The sequence below is a fragment of the Phoca vitulina genome, unplaced genomic scaffold (genome assembly GCF_004348235.1).
Source record: "Phoca vitulina isolate PV1807 unplaced genomic scaffold, GSC_HSeal_1.0 scaffold18, whole genome shotgun sequence".
In the NCBI taxonomy this organism is placed as follows: domain Eukaryota; kingdom Metazoa; phylum Chordata; class Mammalia; order Carnivora; family Phocidae; genus Phoca; species Phoca vitulina.
Genome location: NW_022589721.1, coordinates 32,334,878 through 32,351,114, shown reverse-complemented (window position 1 = coordinate 32,351,114; position 16,237 = coordinate 32,334,878). Strand labels below are relative to the sequence as shown.

The 16,237-nt window shown below is 48.0% G+C and overlaps 1 protein-coding gene across 16 annotated transcripts in view; it reads left to right on the top strand.

Annotated features, from left to right (window-relative positions):
• PTK2 (protein tyrosine kinase 2) overlaps positions 1 to 16,237 on the top strand; it is a 259,862-nt gene that overhangs the window by 211,931 nt on the left and 31,694 nt on the right. For all 16 annotated transcript variants that reach the window (XM_032415592.1, XM_032415591.1, XM_032415581.1 and 13 more), the window contains one exon: positions 10,591 to 10,702. In XM_032415592.1, the coding sequence (XP_032271483.1) occupies positions 10,591 to 10,702 (112 nt within the window). The remainder of the gene's footprint in view (positions 1 to 10,590; positions 10,703 to 16,237) is intronic.

Below are 16,237 nucleotides of genomic sequence, written 5' to 3'. Positions count from 1 at the left end.
TCCATGACTCCAAGCATCTGTCCTCCTCACGTCCCACTTTCTTATTCGTAGATGTGAATGCACAGAGAAGGACGAGGTGAGCCTGCGGGCGGCCTGGTAGCGAGTGTAAAAGCTCCCCAGTAGGAGCACCCTGCGAAATGACTCCTGTGTACCGTGGTGTGCTTGCCCTGTAGGACTGACAGGCTGTAAGAGTGCCCCAAGTAGCTTTTGAATGGAAAAATCATATAATCCCTGGTTAATTCAGTTAATTCTTTGATAGCTACTGTGCCAAGGAAACCACAATAAGCAGCTTTAGTATCTGCCCTTGTGGGGCTTATGCTTCCCAGGAGTGAAAGTAAGGCTGTCCGTTTCAGCTCAGTCTAGGGAAACACGTTAACATGTGCTTTCTTAAATCCTTCTTAGACAAATGGGGGAAATAAACTAATAAAATTATCAATTTAAAGTCTTATACCGTATTTTTAAAGCTTTGTATTGACCTACAAAGATGTGAACATATAAATATGCCAAGAAGTAAACCGCTCATGGATTGTCACAAATTGGGCAGACGCACGTAAACAGCATCCAGAATAAGAAACCAACACTGCCACCGCTCCAGAAACCCGCCAGATGCCCCTTTCCAATGACTGTTCGCCCTCCGAGGGTAACTGCTAACCATGCATTGGTTCTGCCTACTTTTGAACTTTCTGTAAATGGTACCACTCAGTATGTACTCTTTTGTTCGTGGCTTATGTTATTCAGCATTTAGTTTGAGATCATCCATGGTATCAGATAATTGCACCTCTTTCTCCTTGCTCTGTGGTGTTCTATTTGTGAATATCCCATAGTTTATTCATCTGCCTGGTGGAAATTTAGGTTCTTTCCAACTTGGAGCTGTGAAGGCCACTGCTGTGTCTTTTTGGTGTGCAAGGGTACAGGAATTGAAGTTGGGTGTGTATCCAAGAGCTAGCGGGCATGCTCGGGTGTAGCATCAGTGGGTCCTGCTGGTATCCAGAGCGGATACACCAGCTCTGCTCCCAGCAGTGAACAAAAGCTCATTGTTCCCACCATAGTGGTTTTTAAACCTTTGGAAATTACTCCTTGTTTCTAAGCTCGCTGTTTTCACATATGAAGGTTAGGTAAAAGAATATAAGTGGTAAAGAATATCACAGTTCACCTGAACATTTCTGTTCTAAAGAAGGCTGACCTAGTAAGTATCACTTTGGAAGACGCTCCATGATTTGAGCTGGTGTCTGCCATGGTGCTTTTCAGGAAGACCTCTCGAACAAATACCATGTTCCTTGATAGCCGGTCTCGGGCCCTTGAGCCACGCACTTCCTCACGTCACTTCATCTTAGCCCTCACAGTCCTTGGAGATGTAGATAGTATCACCACCGTGGGTTCACAAAAGAGGGGACTGAAACTCTGAGGTTAGGCAGCTCACCTGAGGTCCCAGAGCTGGAACTCGCAGCGAGCCCACCTGAGTCCGGGGCCCAAGCTGTCAGCTGGCACACTCTGGGCCTTGACCTGAGACACAGCTAGATGTCCTTATGTGCTCCGTGTTGTGATTGCGACTGGTGAGCAAATTGCTAATGCTTAGTTAAAAAGGGAAAAGAAGGAAGAAAAAAAAAAAGTGTTATAAGGAATCCTTGAAGCTGGTTTTCTCAACGTTTTTTTTGACTATCAACCAGAGAACGTCCCCAAAGGCAAGGGCAGTGTGTCTGGCATAGGCACACAGGCCCTCACCCATGAACTTGGAGGGCTACCTGGCTGCCGTGCGCTGGCCCCAGAGCGTTTGTCCTGTTCACTGTGTTTTGTGTCACCTCTTGAGTGTGCTGCACTTTGCCGCTCTGGCCCTCGGAGCCCCGGGTATGGTAGGGAGCATTGTGGAAGCCGACCGAGAGGCTCTGCGCGGTGACAGAAGCCAGCACGTGTGGGTGCGGCCTGTCGCGTCGGCCTTGGGGGCAGGGGGTTGTTTGTCACTGTGAGTTAATACTGTCGTGTTTGCTTTCGAACATTATCAAGCAAAGCTGGCCTTTGAGAGATCTGTCTTGTTAGGATGCAGCTTGGAGTGGCTACAGCCCCAGACTGATGACATGTTTTTCGTGCTACGTCTCAGCATCATAGTCCAGTGAAGTTTCAGGGCTCCTCGGGACACAGACTGGTTTCGGTCAGTCTGTGAGGGTGCTGGCCCCTTGGGGGGGGCGGGGAGGAGTGTAACCTGGGAAGGTACAGACAGCACTTGAGTTGGGAGGAATTTAACCTTCTGTTGAGAGTTATGTGTGTTGTGTTATGAAGGTTACAGTTTAAAAAGAAATTTGAAAAGGCTGTGTGACCTTGGGCGAGTGACTTTACCTCCCTGTAGGAGCAGGGTCACACAGCCCTCCTGCAGTCTGGTTTCCAGGGTTACGTGAAATGATGTGAAATGCTTCCAACTGCACGTGGCTCGTGGCTCGGGTTGGTGCACACACTGTTACAGCCGCGCTAGTAGTAACAACGAAGCTTTTCCTGAAGATCCGGAAGGGACCCGGCAGCCTTAGGGTAAAGAAAAAGTATCAGTTGCTGTTAAAGAAAAACCTGGTTATTTGAACTCAAAAGTGTGAGCTCTCATTATCCAGATACCAAAACACAAAGACATTTTTATAGACACGTTATAGAGACACGGATTTTAAATTTTTAGTCTGTGAACAGCATCTTATACAAGTCTTTTTAATCTTTTCTGATTCTGTATCCTAGTATATGGACTCTGAATTAAAAGCTCTAGGTTTGATTGATGATAGGAGTTATTTGTGCTTCTTCTCTGTGTATTTTTTTAAGTAGTTTTGTATTTGCTTCCAAAATTCCTTTCAAAGGTGGTGTCTGAATTCCTCCTTAGTCATTGTACCAGTATTTCCCTTCCCTTGCTAGCCTCTTGGGTCTAGATATTATCTAGAAGAGTAATTGATTTCTCAGTTAGTCCTATAGACGTCTTAAAACGTTCACGGCATCTGGGGGTGCCTGGCTGGCACGGGCAGAAGAGTGTGCGGCTCTTGATCTCGGGGTCATGTTTATTGGGTTTTGAGATTACTTAAGTAAATTTTTAGAAACCTTAAATAAAAAATTATAAAAAACATTCACGGCATCTGAATTTCAAGGGTTTTTTGGGTTTTTTTGTGTGGTTTTTTTGGTCCTTAGCCTTACCAGTAATTAAAAGTAAAGAGTAAATTGAAATTTAATAGGAATTTGATATAACATTTACATTCTTTCCACTAAGAATTATGTCTTTTTTTTAAAGGTTTTATTTATTTGTTTGACAGAGAGAGAGATAACAAGAGCAGGAACACAAGCAGGGGGTGTGGGAGAGGGAGAAGCAGGCTTCCCGCCGAGCAGGGAGCCTGATGCGGGGCTCGATCCCGGGACCCTGGGATCATGACCCGAGCCAAAGGCAGACGCTTAACAACTGAGCCACCCAGGTGCCCCCCACTAGGAATTATGTCTTAACTGTTTACGTGAGGATCCTTCTGACCCGCCATTGGCTCCTGCCCGTGCATAGGTGTTCCAGGCTTTTCCATGTGCGTCTGTGTTTGGTTTGTGTGAACAGATTTCCAGGGAGATTTAAACATGCATTTCATAAAAATTAGTCCTTTGCACTTACATGGCTTCACACATCATTTTTACATGTATTACCTTGTTTGACTTCATGGCAGTTCTTAAGAATTGAGTTTTTATTGCTCTTTTCACTGAAGGAGCCTGAGGCTCAGAAAAGTCCTATGACTCGCCCTGGATTGTGCAGCTGACAGGGAAGCCCCTGGGCCCCTTTCTCCTGCCTCCAAGACCAGTGTTCCTTCTTGCCCGTCAGCCTCAGGGTGCCCCCCCGAGCCTCCTGGATTTCCCCTCGCACTGTTCTCCTCCCCTCACTTGTTCTACCTGTAAAGAGATGCCTCTCAACATGTCCGTCGTCCATGCATTTACTCTTTACGATCAGAGCCCACGCAGAAACCCTCAAACTTACCCTAGTAGCCACCAGAACCCTTCCCTTCAGTTCTCTTTCTGTGACCAGTTCTGTTTTCTCTGCAGCTGTTCTTCCTTCCCCTTCATTGAATTTTGTCTCCAGGGTTATTATCCCTAAAAACATGAGGGGAGAGTGGAGCAGCCATGAAGGTCTTCCTTTCCCTCTGGGCAGCTAAGGGCCGGTGGCTGCACATGGCTCCCCTCGACTTCAGTTCACCGACAGACAGGGGACTGTGGCTGGATGGAGCGATGCAGGACACAAATGGAGAAACACTGGCTTCGTTCCAGTTACAAATGAACATGCACCTACAGCCTAGCTGGGAGGGAAGCAAAAGCACTGTGTGCTCAGGCCACCAGTGCTTGGCTGAGAGTTCAGCACTGGGAAGCCAACAGCCTCTCTCTGTGCCTCTTTCTCCCTCTAAGCCCCAAATCTGCATTTTAGCAATACCCTTTGCATTATAATTTTAGTGATTGCTCTAGAGATTACAATATGCGTGTAACTTTTGCCCATCCTCTCAGAGTTAACAGCTGTGCTGTGCTTATGGTGTCAGGTTCTCACGGCTGAGAAAGTCTGTTTGCCGCCACCTCAGTCCTTTATGCTCTAGATGTCATATAGGTCACATTTGTATATGTTAGTAACCTCACAAAATAAGATTTTTTTGTGTGTTTTATTTTTTATTTTAAGATTTTTTTTTTAATTTATTTGACAGAGAGAGAGAGAGAGACAGCTAGAGAGGGAACACAAATGGGGCGTGGGAGAAGGAGAAGCAGGCTCCCGGCCAAGCAGGGAGCCCAGTGCGGGGCTCGATGCCAGGACCCTGGGATCACGACCTGAGCCGAAGGCAGACGCTTAACGACCGAGCCACCCAGGAGCCCCTTTTTGTGTGTTTTAAATAGTACTTTACGGAAAGTAAAAAAACAATCTTTCATATTTAACCCCTCACAGCGTTCTTCATTCTTTCCTAAAGTTTTTTCTGCTGCTTCCCATTCACCCAGAGAACTTCTTGAGCATTTTCTGTGTTCGTCTGTTGGTGGTGAATTCCATTAGTTTTTTGGGGTTCTTACCTGAAAATTAATTGAACTTAATTTCACTAGAACAGAGTTCCGACTTGACGGTGGTGCTGTATTTTTTTCTTCCGGCACTTTAAAGCTGTTCTTCCACTGACCTCTGTTATTTCTAATAAGAAGTCATTGGCCTTTTGAATCATTGTTCCTCCGTCCGTGCTTTGTCATTTTTTACTGGCTGCTTGCATGGTTTTTCTCTTTGTCTTTGGATGTTAGCAGTTTTGCTAGGATGTGCGGGGTGTGGTTTTCTTTGTATTGATCATACCTGGGGTTCACTGACCCTCCTGAATCTGTAAATGTATGTCTTTCACAGTTATCTGCTCAGGTATTTTTTCTGCTCCATTTTCTCACTTCTAAAATTCCAGTTCCATGTATGTTAAGCCTTTTGATAGTGTCCTTCACGTCCCAGGGACCTCGTTCTTTTTCTTTTTACCCCCCAGTCTTTTTCTCCAAGTCCTTCAGATTGGATAATTTTAATTGATTTGTCCTCAAGTTCCCTAACTGTTTTGTCATCTCCATCCTACCAGTCATCTGATCCTGTGGAGATTTTATTTCAGATACTGTATTTTTCATTATTGAATTTTTATTTGGCTCTTTCTTAAAGTATCTATTTCTTTGCTAACATTTCTTATCTTTCCATTAATTATGAAGAGATTTTTCTTTATGTCCTTGAATATAATAGCTCTTTCAAGCCCCTGCCTGCTAATTCCAACTTCTGAGCCATCTTTGGAGTTGCCTCCTTTACATTGTTTTTTCCTCATGAGAATGGATCACGTTTTCATGTTTATTTGTATATCGAGTAATTTTAGATTATGTCCTGGACATTGTGAATGATAGATTGCAAAAACTCTGGATTCAGTTAGATTCCTCTGAAGAATGGTTTGTTTGTTTTAGCAGGCAATTAACTTGGCTGGTCTCAAATCACAGATTCTCTCCCCATGCGGTGAGCAGTAGCCCACATCTCAATTCAGTTCTCTTTGCCTTAGCTGGGCTGCTTGGAGCCTGTCCTGTGTGTGCATGGTTCCAGGTTCAGCTAGGGTTTTGGGCAGATTTTATAAGACTAGTGTCTGCTGTCTGGTGAATGGCCGTTAAAAAACAGGGTCTCATCCAGGGCCCTCGCCCTCGGTGCCAGCCCCGCGTCATAGTCTAGCTGCTGTGGGTTGCTCTCCTATTCGGTCACAGGGTTGCTTATGTCATTGTCCATAGTTGCGATCTGCAAGAGGGTTCATCAAATAGTTGCTATGCAGACTTGCCAGGAATAGAAAGAGGTCACTATTTTTAAAGAAAGATTTTAGTAGAAATCACATTATTTAAAAATAATTTTGAGATGGGCAGTGCCACCACCATATAAAAGTGCATTATTTCCTGCAGTTTGAGATACATGAAGAGAAATGCAGTTTTGATGCATTCATGAACTAGACATCCAGTCTGCTCTGCCCATTTGTAAGAGAAAAGAGCAGAGGCGTACGCTGTAGCCCTATGGCTTTGCATTTAGCCACAGGTCAGCCACTTAGTGATATGCCATCCATGACTGCATCTCAAGGCTCCAGACTTGTTTTCTGCAAAGATATCAGGCGGGGTTTTTTGTTAAAAGGTCAGTTCCATTCCTCTGTGGTGAGGCAATGTTGGGTAATTATAAGAGATCATGTTTCAAAACTGGTATTCCCGTGAACTTGCCAAAACGAGCTCTTTCCCTCTTGGCTTTTTTCCCTCCCAATTTCTTGCTGCTCTTTCTCTGGATGTTTTCCAGATTCACCTAAGTAGCCTATCAACCCAGGCTGATTTTGTGATGCTTAGGTGATTAAAGTCCACTCTTTTTTTTTTTTTTGAAAGATTTTATTTATTTATTTATTTGACAGAGAGAGAGAGAACACAAGTAGGCAGAGGGGGAGGGAGAAGCAGGCTCCCCGCTGAGCAGGGAGCCCACCACGGGGCTCGATCCCAGGACCCCGGGATCATGACCTGAGCTGAAGGCAGCTGCTTAACCGACTGAGCCACCCAGGTGCCCCTAAAGTCCAATCTTTAAGAAAACGTTATTTGAGCAAAGAGTATTTCTTATATTTAAAAGAAGAAATGGTTTGCAGTTTCAGAGAGAAGAACAGTAGTGCATCGCTCACAGGGAAACACCAGAAATTAGAGAAAACCTTTCTTTCCTGGTGGTAAAAGATCAGGTAAAAGTACGGAGCTAACTAACATTTACTTCAAAGCTTTACTGGTTTTTTTCCATGTACTTTATTTCCCACCCTAACAATGGGTAGGGTAGACAGTATTATTCTCATTTCTGAATGAGTGAACATGTTGAAAGAGGCAAGGAGGCCTGCCCCACAGAAGCCGGCGGACGTGTGGTTTCTAGCTTGTTGCCCACAGCTTGGATGGCTCGATTATCAGCCACTCAGGACTGATTGCCCTTTTCCACTCTAAAGCTGGTCTGGGTTGAAGATTTGTTTTTGCATCTTAGCTCAGTGCTGGAAACGAGGAACCTATTAGACCCCTTTCTTACTCTCCATGAAAATACTTTAGAAGTGAAATCACACTTTGTCGCTCCAGAACGGAAATTTCATCAGACCTCTCCATGCTAGCTGGTGGAGGGCGTGAGAGCAGGTTTCCCTGGAAGCACTGCAGGCCCAGAGAACAGTCAGCAGCCCCACACGCTCTGTGTCCTTGTCCTCCAGATCGATGACTTTGATGACTGTGTCTGTTGATGTGGGGAAAGTGAGGAAAAAAAAAAGAAACACCATGTAAAGCCCTGCTTTCCCCTTCACACATCTCACTAGATGGGACTGGTGGGTGACCACAGGCAGGATGGCCACGTGTCCTACCGTCTGTAAGGAGCAGCCCGAGCTTTCCCTGGTTCATCTACTTTGAAGTTTGAGCCCTAGAAACCGCCATCCCCAGAGAAACCATGGCGGCTCATTGCCAGCTCACATCAGGCAGCCAGACTCTTTCACATGGAATGTATTGCTACTAAAAATATTTGCAGTTTGGGAAAGTATGTTTAAATTTGACCTCCTTGACCCTCTGCACATTCTGGTTTCTTGCTCCGGGCTCTGCAGCAGCTTTAAAGAGAGAAGTTCAGAAACGTCTCCGTGTGTACCCGTACTCCGTCTGTGGGATAGCCCTCCTGTTGTAAAAACATCTTTTATGGGTTATATACACTCTTGACTGCTCTGAGCAACAAATGATGGTTTCTCAGAAGCATTTTGACATGTTCTTTTTGGAATGAGAACCAAGTACTGAGATCAAAGTACTCCCATCCCCGTTACCACTGTTCTGCCGGGGGTGCGACTGGCAGGTTCGGGGCAAGAGAGGCCTCGGTGCCAGTCATGTGCACACGCTGTAAACCGACAGGGGAGCAGGGTCCGAGCAGGACAGCGGCGAGACTTGGACAGTCTAACCGCACAGAGCAGCCAAGTGGCGTGTGCGCTTGAGTGGTAGAAGGGCCTCCCTGAAGGACTCAGACAGTCGGTTCAGGATGTCGGAGAGCAAGGGAGAGGGAATGTGGAAGAACCAGGGCAGACGGAGCCTGAGAGGGTCTCCTGTGGCAGGGACCTCACAGGATCTTTGGAGGTTTTCATGGGGAACAGTAACCTTAAGACCAGGGAGACCCACTTCACAGAACAATCCATATGACATAAACTGCCTTAATGGGACCTATTTAAAATGGAGTTCCCATTGTGCTAAAGACTAGGTTATCGCACGCGGCCTTCTCAGAGCTTGCCTGTTTTTCAGTTATTTGAAGAAGCTGAAAAAGACAAATTTCTTGATTTTTTTTTTTACCTGATTTTTACGGATTTTTCAGTTGTTAAAACGATGTTTGGAAATACAGATTCAGGGTCTATTATTTAGGGCCCTGCATGAGAGAAGCGTGCAGAAAAACTAACCAGGGGCAGCTCCTCTCTCAGGCCAGTGATCTCAGCCTGGGCTCCTGCACCCAGTGCGTCCATCTCAAAGAAAGTGGCCCGCAGTCCTTCGCTGTTGGCGTGCGGTAGGCTTGGTGTCGGCTCCTGTTGGCCACTCAGCTGGTTGGCCCTGCTGGTGTGGCTTCACTGCCCCACTGCCTGTCACGGCTCATGCACACGGCGGTGCTCCGGCATCCGACTAACTAACTGCGTGCGAGAGTGGGCTGTCGGGTCGCAGCTCAGCCCAGTGGGAGCACAAGGCAAGCCGACGGTGCACTGTGGCTGGAGTCCCCATCCCCGGCCCCAGGGCTCGGTCCCCAGCAGCGCTGGCTCGGCGCGCCCCTGGCCAGTCTGGAGCGTGACTCTGATTCTTGCTTTGTCTGGAGCTTGTCAAGGTGCCGTGTTCCTTTCTAAGCTGGGATTGTCCAGCTGGAGCATGAAGAAAACCAAAATCATACTTTCAGGAGGGAGTAGAATCTTTTGGCTGAAAGCTTTCCTCTTAAAGCGCTAAAGTCATCCCTGAGGAAAACATAGCCGTGCCTTTAAAAGAAAAAAAAGAACTACCCTTGCATCTGTAGTCAGGGTTTGCTGACTCAGAGCAGTCATGAAGTGGATTTGTCCGTCCTTCCCTGACTTAAAGGTGATTGCAGGAGTTAGCTTGTGTGAGAAACCACCCGCTCCAGCCCCCAGGCAGGCAGGAATGTCTTTCTCAAACAGTTGAGCAAATTCCCAGATTAGAAAGGGTCTGCTGCAGCTGACCTCACTCTTTCATGAGTAATTCTGGCTGGTTATTGACGGCGCTCCACCCGGAGGCTCGAAACCGTGAATGAGCGTCATTCTCAGAGGCCGAGCGGGGGCTGGCGGCGTGCAGGACAGAGCCGCGGCCGCGGTGAGGCCCAGGGGTGCGGGGACCTGGCGCCCGCCGAGCCCCCCGGGGTCCTGCGGCCAGGGGAGCTGGCGGGGGCCCGCCCCGGCTGCGTGCCGGGTGGTTGGCGGCATGGCAGGCGGCCAAGGCTAAGGAGGCGCGCAGCAGTGCCCGAGGAGCGGCGGCCGCGGGCCGGGCGGGGCGGCAGGTAGCCTCTGCCGGGCCGCGGTGAGGGGCGGCGGCCGGCTGCCCGTGTCCTCCTTTTCCGGGTGAGATAAAGCACTGGCCAGGCTGAAAGTTCGGGAGACGGTAGTGAGCGGGGTAGGGAGATTATTGGCCAGATTGCGAATTTGTCACCCTGCGTGCTGCTGTGCTCACAGGACGCGGGGCTCTGTGTGCGTGTGAGGAGCCCGTCCCGGCACTTGGCCGTGCTTGACGAAGCCTTGCTTGGGATTTCTCAGGGCGGTTCTATTCTGCTCAAAGTAAACTTGGTGTACAAACATCTTCCCCGCCACCCCCGCCCCTGGCTCATCTTTGATTTTCCGCAAGCTTTCCTTGTCTTCCCAGCTGTCCTTTTCTTACCTACGGCTGTGCTGAAAACCGACTTGCCGTTGGGACCGAGGCTATTCTAGAGTCATCCTGTGCAGAGTTAAGAAACCTGATCCGATCTCCCTTCCCTTATTGTTTTCCTCTAGCTAGCCAGCTGGTGCTCCTCAGATAAGCCCGGGTGGGGTCTGGTGTGTGCTCGCTCACTCTGGCTGTCAGCTCCCCTTAAACCATGTATTGTCTCTCTAGCACAATCCTGGAGGAGGAGAAGGTTCAGCAAGAAGAACGGATGAGGATGGAGTCCAGAAGACAGGTCACAGTGTCCTGGGACTCCGGAGGGTCCGACGAAGCGCCACCCAAGGTAGCAAAGGCCCCTGCCCCCACTTTGGCATTCCTCCTGCTGACTTTCGAGGTGGAGGGTATAGGCAGCTGCTGTGTGTGGGGAGATAGCCAAGCATCAGGTGGTTCTAGGAATAGTCCTTACAGCCCCACTGCTCCTGCTCGTTTGCCCTGCATGTTACCCTCACGTGCACGCCCTTCCTAATTTGCATTTCAGCTGTAGGCCGGTGTCAGGTTCAAGCCGTTAGATTAGATGTGGTCTTAAAAGCCTCTCCCTTGGCTCCCCACCCCCCATCCTCAGACTTCAGTGAGCACACCAGGTGTGGAGGAGGGTTTTCCTTTGTTGCTTGTCAGGAACCTTGCTAAGGATCGAGTCAGGATGAAAACCTCAGATGGACTAAAACCAGCCACCTGAATGCTTTACATTTTGCTCTATTTTAAATTGAGTCAAATTGCACCTAACCCCGTTCCTTTAGGGTAGGGTTTGGGTGAGAGCCTTGTGCATTCCCTGCCTGCTGTCCGTGGCTGGCTTCTCGTATGGGGACTGGAGGCACATTGCATTCACGTGTTAAGATCTGCGGGCAACAGCCCCAGGCCTTGCCTGTCCACCGTCTCCAAATCCTCAACCTCTGGGAGGTGGCCAAAGCCTTCCCCTGTTGCTCAGCCACACTGTGGCTGAGGTTTTGGACATAGTTGGCCCTTAAACACTCCCATGAGATTAAGAATTCTTTATATACCTTTTGCTTTTGACAGAATGGTGTTTTTACACAGTGGCTTACTTGCCATGAATAATCCAGTTTAGAACATTTTCTGGAATGTAAATAGATAATAGGCTTTACCTACTAATTAATGAGCTAAAAATATATTAAGCTGACAATTCTTCATTTTCTTTTTGAAAAATGTTCAGAGGCCCATTAGCACAAAGTAGTATTTAAATATTGTACCTATTTTTTTTATGATGCCTGAAAGCTTGTATTTTCTTGGTTAGTGTTTTGAACTGTGTGACGGTGAACAGTATCACACATTTAAGGTGACTACAGGTGCCTGACACAGTTCTTCAGAATTTTAGAGGTGAAGGTTCCCTAGTCCAGCCTCCTGAACAAGTAGAAACACTGAGGCCCAGAGGAGGCAGGCCACACCATCTGCCAACTGGGGTTCTTTGAGTGAGTGAGGGACAAAACCAGTATGCTCCTGTGTCTCCTGGCCTCACAACGACCGTAAACCCTTAGTTACCCACAGAAAAACTGAGAGAACTGAGAGCCCCTCATCCCAGCATGTCCAGCCCTCCCCTTTGTATATACACGTTTGCCTGTTTCTTAACTCGGGAGCAACGGGACCGTGGTCCGGGCCTGGGAGGCGGGAGAGTCTCGAAGGTAGACCTCGGGCCTAGGGGCCAAGTGGATCTCTTCAGAGGGGCTCTGATGACTGGGCAGCCCCCCTGCCTGTTGCCAGCCTCACTCTCCTCGCTGTGCAACGAGCGTGTTAACATCCCTACCCCTCGGGGGTGTGGTGAAGGCCACGGGAGGTCCTGCGTCTGCGGCCCTTGAGGGAATCAGGGAGGCGTCAGGTGCTGTACGCACTGCTGGTGAGCACCACACCTTGCAGCATCCCCCAGAGCCCACAGAATTAAAGAACTTTGTCCATCTCGGTGTTCTCCTATATCTCAGTCTGTAGGATGTTTAATCATTTTCATTTGGCTAAATTTTAGACACTGTAGTATGAGGTTAGGCTTTTTCTGTTTTAGAATACAAAGACATTTTTTTCTGGTTTTGAGACCTTTTTCAAAGTGCCTGTTTTGAGACTCTTCTCTATAATTGGAGATCGTTCTGCCCTTTACAATGGGTCAGGGGACTCTAGCCCACTGCCTGCTTTTGTGATTAGAGTTTTATCGGAATGAATTGCATGCTTCGTTTGTGTCTTGTCCCTGGCTAGTTTCAGGCTGCGGCAGAGTCAGTCTGAGCGTGGCTGCACAGATTAAAATATTCACTCTTTGACACTTGGAGGAGAAGGTTGACAACCCGTGGATTAAGTTTGCATGGCTAGAAAATCATCTGCACTAGTGTAAATATATAGATGCTTGTTGAACATAAACAAATACACTAATTATTTGGCTCCCTTACCAATCAGAACCAGATCTGGATGCGGTTTTTCCCTTCTCTATGGTAGAATCAGACTCTGCTCATATGGGCACTGTATTTGGCCCAGCTGCAAGTAAGTCCCTGGTCTCCAGGATGCTAGCCCAGCATTGCGTCCTGCAGTTTCCTCCACCCTGTGAAGTGGGAACTCTGGAGCCCCGTCAGTCTTTATAGTATTGTGCTGTCTTTGGACAACAAACTCCACTTCATTTTCTTCAGTTCACGTAGGATTTTGGCTTTTATAGATGAATGTTATATACTAATAAAATTTGTAATGTAGCCTAGTTAGTTTTTTAAAGTGAAATATTTTTCTCTCCCACATTCAAGATTCAAAATTAAAAGCTTAGTCTGCCTTCGGCTCAGCTCATGATCCCAGGTCTTGGGCTCGAGCCCCACACGGAGCTCCCTGCCCAGCGGGGAGCCTGCTTCTCCCTCTGCCGCTGCCCCTGCTTGTGCGCGCGCTCTCTCTCTGTTTCTCAAATAAATAAATAAAATCTTTAAAAAAATTTAAAATCTTAGTTATAAGACTTAATGGCAAAAGCATTATGACTGCAAAGCTAATTATTAAAAACATGTTACCAATTTCTTCATTGGTACTTAATACCAATTTTTTCACACAATAATAATCTTCAGAGAAGTTTGCCCAAGAGGAGTGCAGCCTGGGTTCATTTCATTGCTGCAAGTTGTCCTGCACGTCCCCATCGGATCAGTGGAGAGCCTCTGGCTAAAAATATCCTTTTTGGCAGTTTTGAAAATATATTTCTTGGACCTCTGGGTCCCCAAGACCATTTGAGAGGGCCGTGAGAGCAAAACCCGTTTCATAATAATGTCCACGTGTCGTTGGCCTTATCCGTTCTGCTGGCATTTGAGGTCCTCTTGCAGACGTAACAGTGAATGAAGCCGCGGTCACCTTGGCACACGCCAGGGCAATGGTGCCATACCGTGCTGGTCATCACTCTGTTCGCCACTGTGCTCACCCAAGAAAGAGACGCCAGGGTGCTGAAGAATGACCTTGATAAAGCAGTCATAGGCCTTCTGTGGGAGGAAACAGCAAGCACAGGGAAGACGCTGTGCGGCTGAGTTGTGGAACTAACCACTTTTCTCATGGAAAACCAGTTTTTCTCGAAAGTAGAGTGGGCAGACACTGTGGTTGTTCAGAGTTGTGCATTTGGTAGACATTTTCTCAAAAAAGAAAGAAGTGAGACTGTGTCATCAAGGAGAACAACTGATAGCTTGTTGCCAATGATAAAATTTTAGTTTTCAAGCAAAAATTAGAATTTTGAAAAACATCCATCACCATGACCTTGACAGCGTCCCAACTCTGAGACTTTTCTGATGAGCTCAGAGTGACATTAACAAATGTGATTTTTCCATATGTCTACTGAAATGAGTCGGCGTTGTGAAGGTCTACGTACCGCAGCGACTTGCATTCTCCACATGATCGCTGCAGGACGTCACAGAATCACACGTAGGTAGAAGATCCGTTCACAGTACAAGATGGAGTCACGGATCTTAATTTCATAGATAATGACACTTTCAGATTCCACACTGCCCGTCAAGAAACCACCACTTTCTGAGTTGGGGTGTAATATCAGAAACAATGCCCACATCTGTGCCGAGAAACTGGTAGACTCCTGCCTTCCCAGCTGTACGGCCGTGTGAGGCTGGATTTTCTCTGTGCGCCGCAGCGCGACAGAGCGGAAGCCCGTGGGAGAACGGGCGGCCTCCTGCTAGGCCTGACGTCACGGGAAGCACATACACGCATGTGATGGGTGCCACTCTGCTCACTGATTTTTTTTTTAATAGGTATTTTTTTAAACATATAATTAGTTTGTTATTTTTAAGTGTCTGTTTTAATTTTAATAATGTGAATATTGGTAGATAATATTCCAGCTAAAACCCTTGGAGTCCTCAGTAATTTTTGAAAATATAAAGGGGTCCTGAAAATAAAGCGTTTCAGAGTGGCTGCCTCAGAAGGACTTCTCAGCCCCAACAGGACCCAGCACTCCACTTCTGTAAGGAGTGTTCTGTGATACCCGCGCTAGCCCTCAGGTAGAATACACAGGCAGTAAAATGACTTCCGAATTTCAGAATGCCAGTTCTTCGACTACTAACTGCACGAGAAAGCTAAAACGCGGGCACACACCTGCGGGAGACGCTCAGCTGGGATCGCACCCACAGGAGTGGTGAGGTGGCCAGGTGCTGCGCCTGGGTGTGGGCACGCCGTAGGGACACGGCTACAAACGCACGGCCCACGACCACAGCGGAGCGTGAAGTTCACTGGTCGTGTGATGTGATTTTCCAGAATGGCGAAAAATCTTGGTAAAGTTCAAACAAAACAAAGTAACATTGTCCGTCAGTAGATGCAGGAGTTGCTGTTCCAGGAGGTTCAGTGTCTGAGAAACTATGCCAGGTGTTACTTGGGTTCGGGTTGCAGACTTTGTTGTTGTTCTACCTCCGTAAGTTTGAGCGGGGCATCTGAGAGGAGAGCGGGCCCCGTCATCCTGACCCTGGGTGCTGGTGGCCGTGCTCAGCAGCTGCGCCCTCTCAGTTACTCTCAACCCCTGGCAGGAGCACCGCCACCTGACTCAGAACTACTGGTTAGGGTGGGTCCGTTTTTCCTTTCTCTTCCTCCTCACTCGGCAGGACTTCAGCAGACACTCCCTCAGCTCCATCATTTGCTTTATTAAAAAATAGTACGACCCAAGTTTGTGTCTTTGAGAAGGAGGGAGTGTCCCTGCTGAATCATAACACTTAGTAGCAAGTGACACTTTGGGGCACGTGCGCGGAGGCCATCTGCAGAGAACCTGACGTGTTGTTCCATCTTCACGAGAGCCCTGTCCCCATTTCCCCGTTGAGAATGCGGAGGCACAGAGAGGTGAGCGGCCCTGACCACACGCCCTGGCCCTCGGGTCCCGAGCCTGCCCCCGCCTGCCATGCTGGCTCCCTGTTTGTGGAGAACACAGCACAGCTCTTTGACGGTACGTGTGCACTCTCCACAGCCACTGTTAGCAGAATTTGATTTTGTACTACTCTTGGTGCGATAGTTTTGTCTGCCCTGAAGCTGGTCTTCATCTTCCTGTTTTATTTTGAAATGGAACCTTGCACGTGCTCTTTTGCTGTGCACTGAAGTCGGAGTCCCTCGGGGATGTTGTATGGAGATTTTGCCAGTCTCTGGTCAGTTCCTTTTGTTTCTTTTTATTTGTCAAGTCCAAGTGCGCTGGTCATCGAGCAGCATCCCCGCGTAGCAGGTTTCGGAGCGAGCAGTCCCACCAGTATGGCCTGTGCACCCTGTTCACACTGCCTGCGCTCTCCAGTATGGGCTGTGCAGCCAGTTCACACTGCCTGCGCTCTCCAGTGTGGGCTGTGCAGCCAGTTCACACTGCCTGCGCTCTCCAGTGTGGGCTGTGCAGCCAGTTCAC